The 12,260-nt window shown below is 41.9% G+C and overlaps 1 protein-coding gene across 1 annotated transcript in view; it reads left to right on the top strand.

Annotated features, from left to right (window-relative positions):
- Nucleotides 1-374: 374 nt before the first annotated feature.
- The window catches only part of BAZ1A (bromodomain adjacent to zinc finger domain 1A), a 100,098-nt gene continuing 88,212 nt past the window's right edge, over nucleotides 375-12,260 (top strand). Inside the window, exons 1-2 of the mRNA XM_082618151.1 lie at nucleotides 375-2,049; nucleotides 2,509-2,679. Coding sequence (XP_082474277.1) covers nucleotides 2,567-2,679 — 113 coding nt within the window. The 5' untranslated portion in view covers nucleotides 375-2,049; nucleotides 2,509-2,566. The remainder of the gene's footprint in view (nucleotides 2,050-2,508; nucleotides 2,680-12,260) is intronic.

The raw sequence follows: 12,260 nt of genomic DNA, 5'->3' as shown, positions 1-12,260 counted from the left end.
ATTATAAACATATAAAAACTAAACCTTTTAATATAGTATTTATAATTTACTAAACACATTCTGAAATAACTATGTATAACATTGATTAAATATCATAAATTAAAATAAATCCTATGTATGTAACTCAGAGAACCGAGTTATGATGGTATTGAAATTTGAGTATGGTAGTAGGGAAATTGAGCTGATAGTATTTTGAAGTAGAATAAAATTTCCATTTTAGGTTCGCCTAAAAAAAAGAATCCAGTTGTTAAAAAATTTGTATTTAATAAAAGTAAAATCAACATTACTGTTTTTGATGGTGATTTTAACAAGATTATTTTAGCAGCTTAGCAAATAGTGAGATCTAAGAAAGATAAATACTACATAATCAGGTAAAATTTCATCTATTTTTAGCTTAACAGTTAAGGTGGGATTTTGAATTGTGAGAGTGATGCTTCAATATCAGTTGAAAATTATCCATCCTCCTTGTCCCCATTTTTTGTAGGCTCTAAGTTTTTCACCTGGGAAATTACTTTCTGTGAAGGGAATTCTATATTGTCACTCAGTGTACTAGTTGGAGGCCAGTTTAAAACACCAAATCTTTGCATGCATAATTTTCTGAAGAGCTTATCCAGGCTAAGGAATATACTTGCTACTCAGAGCATTTCCAAGCCTCTTTGACTTCTGTATCTGTACACTAAGGTGCATTAATTTTATTAATGATTTTTGAATCACAAAATTTTATTTTGCTAGCCATCATAGAAGTATCTTAAAAGAAGTTTAAAAATAATAACTCGAGATTTGGATAGAGTCCTTACATTTTCTGCTCCAGTGTACACATGTACTTAATTTGAAGATACAAAGATGATCCCACATTGTTTTTACAACTGAGATCATTTCATAGTATTAGTAATTAGTTACATCCTTTGTTGAAGGACTTCTTCAAACTTATTGTCTTTTAGACCCATTCTTACAGGTTAATCTGCACATATGCAAATGTCAAAGGCAGTAGCAAAAATGACCATTTAATACAAAGCTGGCAAACATTTGGAGTTATGTGTAGTTTCGAATATTTTTTACTTCAAAAGTCACATGTATTATATGCATTAAAATTAGTTCAACAAATGGAAATCATAGATATGGGAAAGTTGTTTCAGGGGAAATTTCACTAGTAAATTCATAATCTTTAAAATTCTGAGTGATTGAATTAAATACTGATCCCTTGCATAATATATTCAGCGGCGTATTCTAAATATTACTTTTTAAAGGTGTGGTTTTTAGTTTTAAATATGAGCGGGTCCTATAGGCATGATGACATTTTCTGACGTATACTTTCTTGGTCTTTTCCTCTGCTAAGACTTTGACTGAATTGTCCTAAGTATTAAAGAGCACGGTGTCAAGAAAGGTATTTTCAAGATGAATGTTTATACAAGCAAAGTATTTTTTTAGACAGGTGAATTCTAATTCTGAAGAAGAAAATTTCAAACTGCTGTTCACTTCTTATTCCTCATCTCTCTTCCCATCCTTAAAATACAAGTTAAATCTTAATTGGAATCCTTATCCCATTGTGGAACCAAGCGCTGGTGTCAGACTTGAAGAGGAAGGCTTTACTTTGTTAGCTATTTGTTTGAAACCCCAGCTCTCTCCCCAGATCTTTGCGCTGATAATCGCAAACATGGAGGATGCTTCTGATTCTTCACAAGGGGTTGCTCCATTAATTAATAATGTAGCTCTCCCAGGCTCTCCGCCGTCTCTTCCTGTATCAGTGACAGGCTGTAAAAGTCATCGAGTAGCCAATAAAAAGGTAGAAGCGAGAAGTGAAAAGCTCCTCCCAACAGCTCTTCCTCCTTCTGAGCCGAAAGTAGATCAGAAACTTCCCAGGAGCTCCGAGAGGCGGGGAAGTGGCGGTGGGACGTGATCCCCCGCGAGGAGCCAGGCCGTGGCAGCGGGAGAAGCGGCGGCCGGCGGCGCGGCGGGGCCGGCGAGAAGCGACCCCCCGGGGGGACAGAGCCTCCCCTCGCCGCCTTTCTAGTTGAGAAGGTGGAGAAGTGGCAGCCGGCGTGCTCGCAGGTGACGGGCTTGGTGTGGTCGCTCGGGAGCCGGCCGGCGCCGGCAGATAACTGTAGGCGAGCGGGGGAACAAAGCGGAGCCGCGCCGGGGTCCGCCCGCAGCGAGCTCCTTCGCGGCGTCGGGCCGGCCGGCTGCGCGCCGAGCACGTTGTGAGCCCCGCGGCGGCGGCGGGCAGGGAGCGGGCGCTGGGGGGAGGGGGCGGCCACTGCTCACGCACCGCCTGCCCGCGGCTGGGCGTTCGGCCCCATTGTGAGCCGGCAGCCGGGCGTTCGGAGGTGGGGCGGCTCCGCTGGCTTAATACCCCGACCGCGACAGGAGCGACCTCGGCTCGGGTGGCAGCCGCAGCGCGTCAGTCACACAAAAGGCAGTCGAGCTTCGCCCGGCGTGCGGACCGGCCCACGCCGCCGCCGCCGAGCGCTCCCCACCTTACCGGCTTTCCTTTCCCTCCAATTTTGATAGGGAAGCGGGGCCGGCGCGGGCGGCCGAGGGTCCGGGTGAGCCCGCGGGCGGACACGAGATGCCGCTGCTACACCGAAAGCCGTTTGTGAGACAGAAGCCGCCCGCGGACTTGCGGCCCGACGAGGAAGTTTTCCACTGTAAAGTCACCAACGAGATCTTCCGCCACTACGAGTAAGGGCCGGGCCGGGCGCGGGGGGTGCGAGGGAGTGTGGGGACTCCCTCCCCAGCGTCCTTTTGTCTCTCTCCTTTTCCAAGACCCGGGTTTCTGGCGGGGCGACTGGAAAGTGACGGGTGGCCGCGGGCCCGCGTTTCTCTGGCCCCCGAGTCCGACACGGTGACTGCGCGGGGCCCCCGGGAGGCCCGACCGGCCGAGGCACGCGTGGGGAGAGCCGGCCGGGGCAGAGGAGGCTGGGGTCCCTGGCCGGCCGCGGGGACAGCTTCTAGTCGCGGCAGCCGCCCGGCCGCCGAGCGGCGGAAACTCCCCGCCTCGCCCCTCCCCGCCTCGGCCACACGCGCGCTCCGGGGCCAGTTCCGGGATCCCCGCCCGGCGGCCGAGGGGATCCCCGCTCGGGTCAGCGGCATGGAGCCGCGGCCCCCCGGTCCGGGGAGGGAATCCCTGCCCCCGGGGGCAGGAAACGGGCTGGGCGTCGTTTCCTCGGTCGGGAGTGGAGCCTGAAGTTGGAGCTGCCCAGGGTAGGGGCGGGGGTGGGGTGGGAGCGGTGTTGAGACTCCGGGGAGGGTGCTCCCCGGCAAGCCCGGGACGCTAGAGCCTCCGCCGGCCGCCTCTGGTCCGGTGCGGCTAGGCCTCGGAGTGTGCGAAGCGAGCCGTGCGCTCTGTCACCGCCTCTTCTCGGTGACTAACTCCCGGCCCCGGGGAACTCGGCGTCTCCGCCCCCGGGAGACCGGGTGAGGAAGAAGTCGGGACTGGGCGGGGGAAAAGGAGGGGGAGAGAGCAGGGCCCTGGGCGCCCCCTCGTTTTCGCTTTTGCGTATCCGGGAGCGCGGCGGTGGGAGTTGGGGGAGGGGGCTAAGACAAGTTCAACTCCAACCCCAGCCAGCCTTCTCTTTATCCCCCTGCGCATGGGGCCGCCTGACATGTGCCACTCGCTTTTGTTTTGACAAGAATCCGGAGCTGCTGCCTGTGTAGTTTCAACCCCTCAATTTTTAGTCCCTTGCCTGGTTTATCCCAAGAGATCCCCTTGTCCCGTGACACCAAATAACGGGGCGTTTTAGAGCTCTGTGTTTAAACAGGCTCTCCAAGTGAGAACCTGAATTGATCAGTCGCTGAAACAGCCTGATCCTCCCTTTTTCTTATGCTTTATCCTCTCCACTCAGAAGGAGTCCCTTTGTGGCTTAGAAACCAAGTGTTATAGCAACCAAATAAATTGTGTGTAGGAGACACCTTTTCTGAGTGGGGGCTTGCTGGAGGGAGGGCGTTAAGAAAACTCAGCACCTGTCTGAGAAATGACTAGTGAAGTTAGGACAGTTCCTTTGAGCTTTTATTTTAAGCAAGCCTTCTTTTTTCTTCGGCTCCACAGGAGTTACACGTAAACATGTCATATCCAGAGAAGTTTTTCAGCAGACAGTACTTTTAAATAGGAGTGCACATCTTACTCTGCTCCTGTACAGACTTGTTTTGTTACTCAAATAGAGTTCAGTCTTGTAACTACTTAAGTGAATTTGGATTAAGTAACTTGACAAGGATGATGTCTTATTTTTAAAGAAGATTTAGGTTAAAATCCTTGGTAATTCTGAATTTGTTCAAGAAGTTGCATGTAAAAGCGCCAACAAGATAGGAAATGGGCTTAAATTTAAACTTTTCTTCTCTTATGTAAGCAGTCCTATCTTTTTGAGACACTCTTCTCACTTTAGAAGGGAGCATAAATATGGCCCCTAGCCTCTGAATTTGAACACTTTTCAGATACTTAGGTTCTTGATGATAAAGGAAGAGATTTTTGGTATTCCAAACCTACTTTCCATTAATGTTAAGGAACTGTGTCCCCTGTAGTCTTATGACACTAAATTTACAATGTTTTAATTTTGTCCTGTGTAGTCTTATGACATTAAAATTAAAATGTTTTGTTTTCTCTTTGCTCTGTGCTGAAGCGTTTGGGTTTTTGGAAATTACAAGCAGTTTAGGAGAGGTGATGGTTTGGGAGCAAAGATATTTAATCATTTACCCTGACCAAAGCAGAACTACTGATGTTCTTAGCTATTAACGTTTATGACTTTGAATTGGCACAAAACTGGAAGAAGACTGCCATTTAATTGTGTTAAAATTTGGATTACTTTCTCTTAGATGATTACAAAGAGATCTTTCTAAAAATGCATTCATGGTGGATGGTATATGGTGGTCTGCAGATTATGGTAATCTGACCCTTGCCACAAGTCTGGAGAAACTGTGAAGGAAATATTTGTTTTCACTAATTCGTTAAATCACAAATTGGTTTATGTGAATTTGTTTGAAGATTATCTTTTAAGTACATTATTTTGAATATTTTTCTTTTGTATTTGTCTGAAGATCACTCTGCTCACCTATTTGCTCAGGTTTTTGATTTCTTGAATATAACTTTCTCTAATCAGTCTCAAAGAGTTTTACTACACTTCCGCATCTTTTTCACTTCCCAGCATAATGCAAAGTAACTGCCTCTAACTCTGGTTAGTATAGGTTGCCAGTGACCTTTTAATTGCTAAATAGTGTTTTGTGTGTCTTACCTGATATTATAGCCTAACACTTCCTCCTTTGTCCTTCTAGCAGCAACGGTCACCCTTCATTTTATCTAGTGTAACATCTGCAGTTATTGCACGGTAATGCAGTGTATTTGTTGCATCACATTTTCTCTTTTCCAAGACCCTGAAATCTTTGAGACAGGGACTATGATAAAGATGGTTACTTGGTGATTATACAGTTCAAACTCCTTTATTTATTTATTATTATTATTATTTTTTTTTTTTTGCGGTACGTGGGCCTCTCACTGTTGTGGCCTCTCCCATTGCGGAGCACAGGCTCTGGATGCGCAGGCTCAGCGGCCATGGCTCACGGGCCCAGCTGCTCCGCGGCATGTGGGATCTTCCCGGACCGGGGCACGAACCCGTGTCCCCTGCATTGGCCGGCGGACTCTCAACCACTGCGCCACCAGGGAAACCCTGTTTGTTTTTTTTAACTATATGCTCTTTAATTGCTAGCTCTTGTTTGACCTGCTTTCCATAAATAAAGAAGACTCATTAAAAATAGCGCATTAACTGTAGGTGAATGCATAAGCTAAAGTGCAAAAGAATGAAACTGGGCTACTGTCTTACACCATACACAAAAATTAACTCCAAATGGATTAAAGACTTGAACATAAGACCTGAAACCATAAAACTCCTAGAAGAAAACATAGGTGGTAAGCTCCTTGACATACGTCTTGGCAATGATTTTTTTTTTGAATTCAACACCAAAAGCAATAAAAGCAAAAATAAGCTAGTGGGTGGGACTACATCAAACTAAAAAGTTTCTTCACAGCAAAGGAAACCATTAACAAAATGAAAAGGCAACCTAAGAAATGGAAGAAAATATTTGTAAATCTTATATCTGACAAGGGACTAATATTCAAAATATATAAAGAGCTCATATAACTCAATAGCAAAAAAACCAAAACAACTTGATTTAAAAATGGACAGAAGATCTGAACAGATGTTTTTCCAGAGAAGATATTCAGAGAGCCAACAGGTGCTCTACATCATTAATCATCAAGGAAAGGCAAATCAAAGCCATAATGAGCTATCACTTCACACATGTTAGAATGGCTGTTATCAAAAAGACTAGAAATAAGAAGTATTGGGGCTTCCCTAGTGGCACAGTGGTTGAGAGTCCGCCTGCCGATGCAGGGGACACAGGTTCGTGCCCCGGTCCGGGAAGATCCCACATGCCACGGAGCGGCTGGGCCCGTGAGCCATGGCCGCTGAGCCTGCATGTCCGGAGGCTGTGCTCTGCAACGGGAGAGACCACAACAATGAGAGGCCCATGTACCACAAAAAACAAACAAACAAACAAAAACAAGTATTGGGGAGGATGTGGAGAAAAACAAACCCTCATGCACTATTGATAAGAATATAAATTGGTGCAGCCATTATGGGAAATAGTATGGGGGTTCCTCAAAAAATTACAAACAGAACTGCCATATTGATACAGCAATTCCATTTCTGGGTATTTATCCAAAGAAAATGAAAACACTAATTCGAAAAGATATATGCACCCCCATGTTCATTGCAGCATTATTTATAATAGCCAAGATATGGAAACAACCTAAGTGTCCATTGATGGATAAATGGGTGAAGAAGATGTGGTACATATACACAATGGAGTATTATTCAGTCTTAAAAAAGAATGAAATCTTGCCATTTACAGCAATACCTATGGACCTCAAGGGCATTATGCTAAGTGAAATGTTGGACAGAGAAAAGCAAATACCGTATGATCTCACTTATATATGGAACCTAGGGAAAAAATATAAGAAAAACGAAGCTCGTAGATAAAGAGAACAGAATAAAGTGCATAGTTTAATCTTTTAAAGGAGATAAAAATTTATTCTGTAATTTAGTTAGCAGACAACAATTTTGTTTAAAAAAATTTTTTTTTGGTCTGTGGATTGTTCAAATAAGGAGCAGTCAAGTCTGAACACCAGAAATTCTAGATTTGTGGGCTAAGAAAATGATTTGTATTACCTAGTGACTTTAATCTCCTTAATAAAATGACTTCTTTTTTTAGGCATTTAGACTCTTGGAATTGGAATGTATTTCCCATCTGTGATTGAATCACACTTTTCATATACAATGTGAGGAGTCTCTTCCACAACATCACTGACAGACCAGTTTATGTTTCAACCTGGCTGTCCACTGAAAAGTGTTTGACTAATTTATAAAGCATCCTGTTTTCATTGTTCATCAACTCCTCACTTGTTAATTCAGTGCTTTCAACTGTCCTCTTCTTACAGATGAGGAGGTTGGGATTGAGGAAATAAGAGTAAGTCCAAGATCAGTTCAAAAACTACCTATCTAGCAATTGGTGACACTAGAGTTCTCACTCACATACCTAAGACTAGAGTTTGTGTTCATATTTACCATCACATAGTGCTTATTATAGAGAATTCTTCCTAATATTTGTTAAAGTTTGCATAAGTATGCACCAAAAACATAGGGGCATTGCTTGGAATTCAAGCTGGCTGCCTAGATCTTTGTGTAGGTACCATTATCCACAGTCTGCTCAGACATTTGACTTTTTTACTACACTCCTAAGTGATTAAATTCTAGATACTATATGTAAAAACCAGAATGCCATTAATTTATAGTAGGGAAAAGTGCCCTTCACATAGACCAGTCCCCAAACTGATAATCAGCTATGTATGAAATCTAGTTATTATCAGAAGGCCCTTTCGTGAGAATAGGGTTTTCAAGGAGAGTAGGATAATCTTAATAGCTAGCGTCTTCAAATTAGATGTTCAGCTCCTCTTTAGGAATAAGTCTGCCACATGGCCCAGGTATTTGGGTCTATGAGTCCTTTTTCTGTGGATGGTATAACAAATTCCTAAATACTTTTTTTTTTTTTTGCATTTTAACCTTTTATCTGCTTAGCAGGCTACCATGTTTCTTTTCTGCAGACGGAATATATCAGTTATTTATAACACGCCACTCTAAAACTTAGTGGCTCAGACAGCCATCCATTTTGTTTGCCCACTATTCTTTGGGTTGCCATTGTGGTTTCTGCTCGTCTCTCTGTGCTCTCTCATTTAGGTGAAGTCAGATGAAGTCAGGCTTGGCTGAGGCTAGATGGAGTAAGAGGTGGCCTCAGTCATATGTCAGGGACCTCAGCTGGGATGGCTTTTCTTTGTGTGTGTGTGTTCTCCAGCTTTATTCGGGTATAATTGACAAATAGAATTGTAAGATATTTAAAATGTACTATGTGATAATTTAATATACTGGGATGGCATTTCTCACCATGTGATCTTTCATCCTCAGAAAGCTAACTTGGGCTTCTTCTTCCTGAGACCTTGGGCTCAGGGTTCCAGGAGGGTGAGAGTAGACACCTCTCAATGTCATTTCTGTATTTTGTTGGTCAAAGCCAATCTCAGGTCCAGCCCAGATTCAAGGGTTGGTGAAATAGGCTCTACCTCTTGTGAGAAGAGTGTGAAAGTCATTTCTAAGGAGCCTGCACATCTTCAACCCTCTTTCAAATAGTCTACCACTATGCAGCTGATAAGATTTTATACTTGGGTCATCCAGATTGGATTTTGGATGTTTGCTGATAATCCTTCTACAATTAATCCCTTTTCCTACCCTCCTTCCCAATGCCAAACTTTCTCTTCAAAGATTCTCAGGTCTTATATGTGTTCTTCTGACATTGTTGCTCTACCATACAGGTTATTCTTCTGTGTATTCTTCTAGGATCTCTCTGCGAATAGGGTACCTAAACAGTAAGAATTGATATGTTTATTGAGTGCACATATAGTATGTTGGGCGTACTGTATTATTTAATTTTCATATTAACTGTTTATGGAACACATTGTCCCCATTTTACAGAAGGGGAACCAGGTTCAGTGAAGTTTGTATAAATTACCTAAGTCATATTGTACAAGTGACAAAGCTGAGATTCAGATACTTTCCTTTCTTCTTCCCATTCACATGTGTACTTTCTCTTTTTAGATACACGTAAAAGTAAATGTGGACTGCCAATGAGAATATATTTGCTTATTCTTGACACTGTACTTTGGAAAGTCTTTGGAGATGCTGAGATAATTTGTCCCCCTCTAGTGAGAAGTGAATGTATGTCTATAACACAGTGGCATAAATCACATATGTTCTGAGGAGCCAGTGTAATGGAAACATAGAAAATGGAACTGATAACTGCTGAGGAATTGAGGAAGCCCTCAGATAGGAGATAACAACTGAGTTGGGTCCTGGAAGATGGAGCTATAATGTTTCACCTTTGTTGATTTCTACTTAAGTCTTCATTGTCTAGATTTTAAAAATCTGTATTGCTATTCCTCACCTTAATGTCATCTGCAGATTTTAGGAGCCTGCCTTGTATGTCACTATCTAAGTTTGTCTGAGGCAGCTCTAAGTAAAGTGAAAAGTAATAGTAAAGTGTTTTTTTAAACTAAGCTTTGTAATTGAACTTTCCCCCTCACCATTTATGAATAAATGTAATAAATGTAATTTTCATCTAGCAGTTATTTCTTCCTATAAGGCATGTATAGTCTGCCATGCCCATGATCACCTAATCTCCTGCTCTTGTAACCCCTTCAGTGAAGGAAATTGTTAGAACAACCCATGCTGTCTTGTAGCAATTACTAGTTTTCTAAGCTTATAAACCATACTTTCCTTCTCTTGCATACCATATGCTGTTTTAGTCAAGAATTGTGTTAGTTTTTAACCTATGGCTGCATTTCTCAGTTACTGATTATTTTGTAGACAGAGGAGTTTGCTTATGTCCCTTAGATCTTTTCTGCAGTATTGGGCTGTATCTTTCTTACCTTGCTTTACATCTAGTTAATACATTTTGGGCCACTAAGTAAATAGAGTATGCTTTGCATTTATCTTTTCTGAATTGTATTTGGTTTCTGGTTTTTATGTCACTTCATTCTTAATCTTATTCTCTTAGGTTTTTAGTTTTCCAAATACTCAGCAAGTCAACAGTATGTTGCCCTTTGTTCCTTAATTTGTTGACTTTATTTTAGAAGTGTGTTCTTACCAGTACTTGACCTGGTAACTCAGAAGCAATTTTTCCTTCAGAAATAATGGCAAAGGGCAGAGGTCATCAAACTTTTTCTTAAAGGGCCAGATAGTCAATATTTTAGGCTTTTCAGGCCATTAGATGTCTGTTGCACCGACCCAACTCTACAAATGTAGTGAGGAGGCAGTCATAGGCAATACCTAAAGATGTGGGTGTGGCTGTGTTCCAATAAAACTCGAAAAACAGGTGGAAGTCTGGATTTGACCTCCAGGCCAGTAGTACGCCCATCTCTAGTAAAGAGGATTGTTGAAGGAATGTAGCAATAAATTGGAGACATAATAACCTGTATTAGTCTAAACTGATGTAAAATAGTACTTTGTGTTTTATAAAGTTTTACTCACAATAATAAAAATGTGCTGCTTGTAAAATTTTCGTTATTTATATTCTTATAATATTGAAATTGAAGAGGCGCTGTAACCTATCCCCTGGAGTTCAGCATTATTAACAAAATCCTACACATTTGAATGTGTATGATGAATGGGTGAAGAGCAGAATATAGAAGTGGAAGTAAGGGAAGGTATATAATGTTAGAGATGGTGCCGTGATGAATAGGGAGTGATGAATAGGGAGAAGTAGCCTTGGGCTTTATTTCCCTTGCTTTAAAATGGCCACTGTGAAAGAAAATTCCAGTAAAAATTAATTTAAAAAAATGGCCGCTGTGGTAGTGTGTCCTGCCTCCCTCCTCCTGAGGGTGGATCTTTGTGCACAGCAGGACTGTAATGTAAGACCTTTGTAGGGTAGATAGACACAAAGGAAACAAATAGAACAAACACTTTGCAGGAGGCTCTGGGAACCTGGGTGAAGAAGGGTAGCTGTACTGTCGCTGGTTACTCTCTGTCCACATGTTTAGTGGAGGTTTGTGGCACTTGTACCATTCTTCTCCTTGGTATTTTGAACAATGGTAACAAATCTAAATAGTGTTTATTGCAGCTCAGTCTAAAGTCTGTCGCCCTGCCATGGCACCAAATACCCCAGGCTATCAAATACCCACCTGCTATGGCTAGAGCTGTGCTGTCCAATGCAGGAGCCATTGGTTATTAAGAACTTGAAAGGTGACAAGTCAGTATTAAGATGCGCAGTAAATGTAAAATACATGCTGGATTTTGAAGACTTGGTACCAAAAAAAAAAAAAAGTAAACTATTTCAATATTGATTACATATTGAACTATTTTGGAATATATTGGGTTAAATAAAATATATTAATTTCATTAGTATGTCTTTAAAAATTTTTTAATGTGGCCAGTAGAAAATTTTAAATTATATGTGTAGCTGGCATTCTACTTTTGATAGCACTAGCTTAGAGACTAGTTAATGTATAACATATCTAGATTTGAAATATATTTTTCTTACAGTTGACCATGGATAGGGAGGGCTGATGGTAAAGTTATACACAGATTTTTGACTGTGTGGAGATCAGCACCCCTATCCTCCCCTACCCCCATAGTTCAAAGGTCACCTGTAGTACTAGGTAAATAGTTTAAATTATTAGAATATCTCACACACATTATATATGTGGCTTGGGAATCTGTGTTTGTTTCTAAAGGAAAAAGTTTAAAACTTTTATAAAGCTTTCTAAGTGAACTGCAGTTTTAGGCAGTAAAAATTAAATAAGACCTCTTTCAAGATCCATCCATTCATTCATTTTATTCTGCCCTGTTGATAACCCTCTATTGGGTATGTCTGTTGCCTCTCACTTAGCTATTTATCTCACATAGATTTTATTATAAGAATCAGATTATATTCATTTTTTTTCCCTCTGGCATTTTTTCCTTCAACTCCACTTTTCCTTTTCATCCTAACTCTTCATGCCAGTTCCTCCCAAAGATGTTCTAGCATTTCTTGATCTTTTGTGCCTGCCTCTCCTCCTTCCCTTCCTCTGAATTCCCGAAGGATATCTGCCTCTATTTTGTAAAGATAATCACTTTTTACTTTGTATTTTAATGATATACACCCATTATCCCCATTACTAAACGGTACATACT

The sequence above is a fragment of the Mesoplodon mirus genome (assembly GCF_964341445.2).
Source record: "Mesoplodon mirus genome assembly, chromosome: 4".
Classification (NCBI taxonomy): Eukaryota; Metazoa; Chordata; class Mammalia; order Artiodactyla; family Ziphiidae; genus Mesoplodon; species Mesoplodon mirus.
This window is presented reverse-complemented; position numbering and strand designations above follow the sequence as displayed.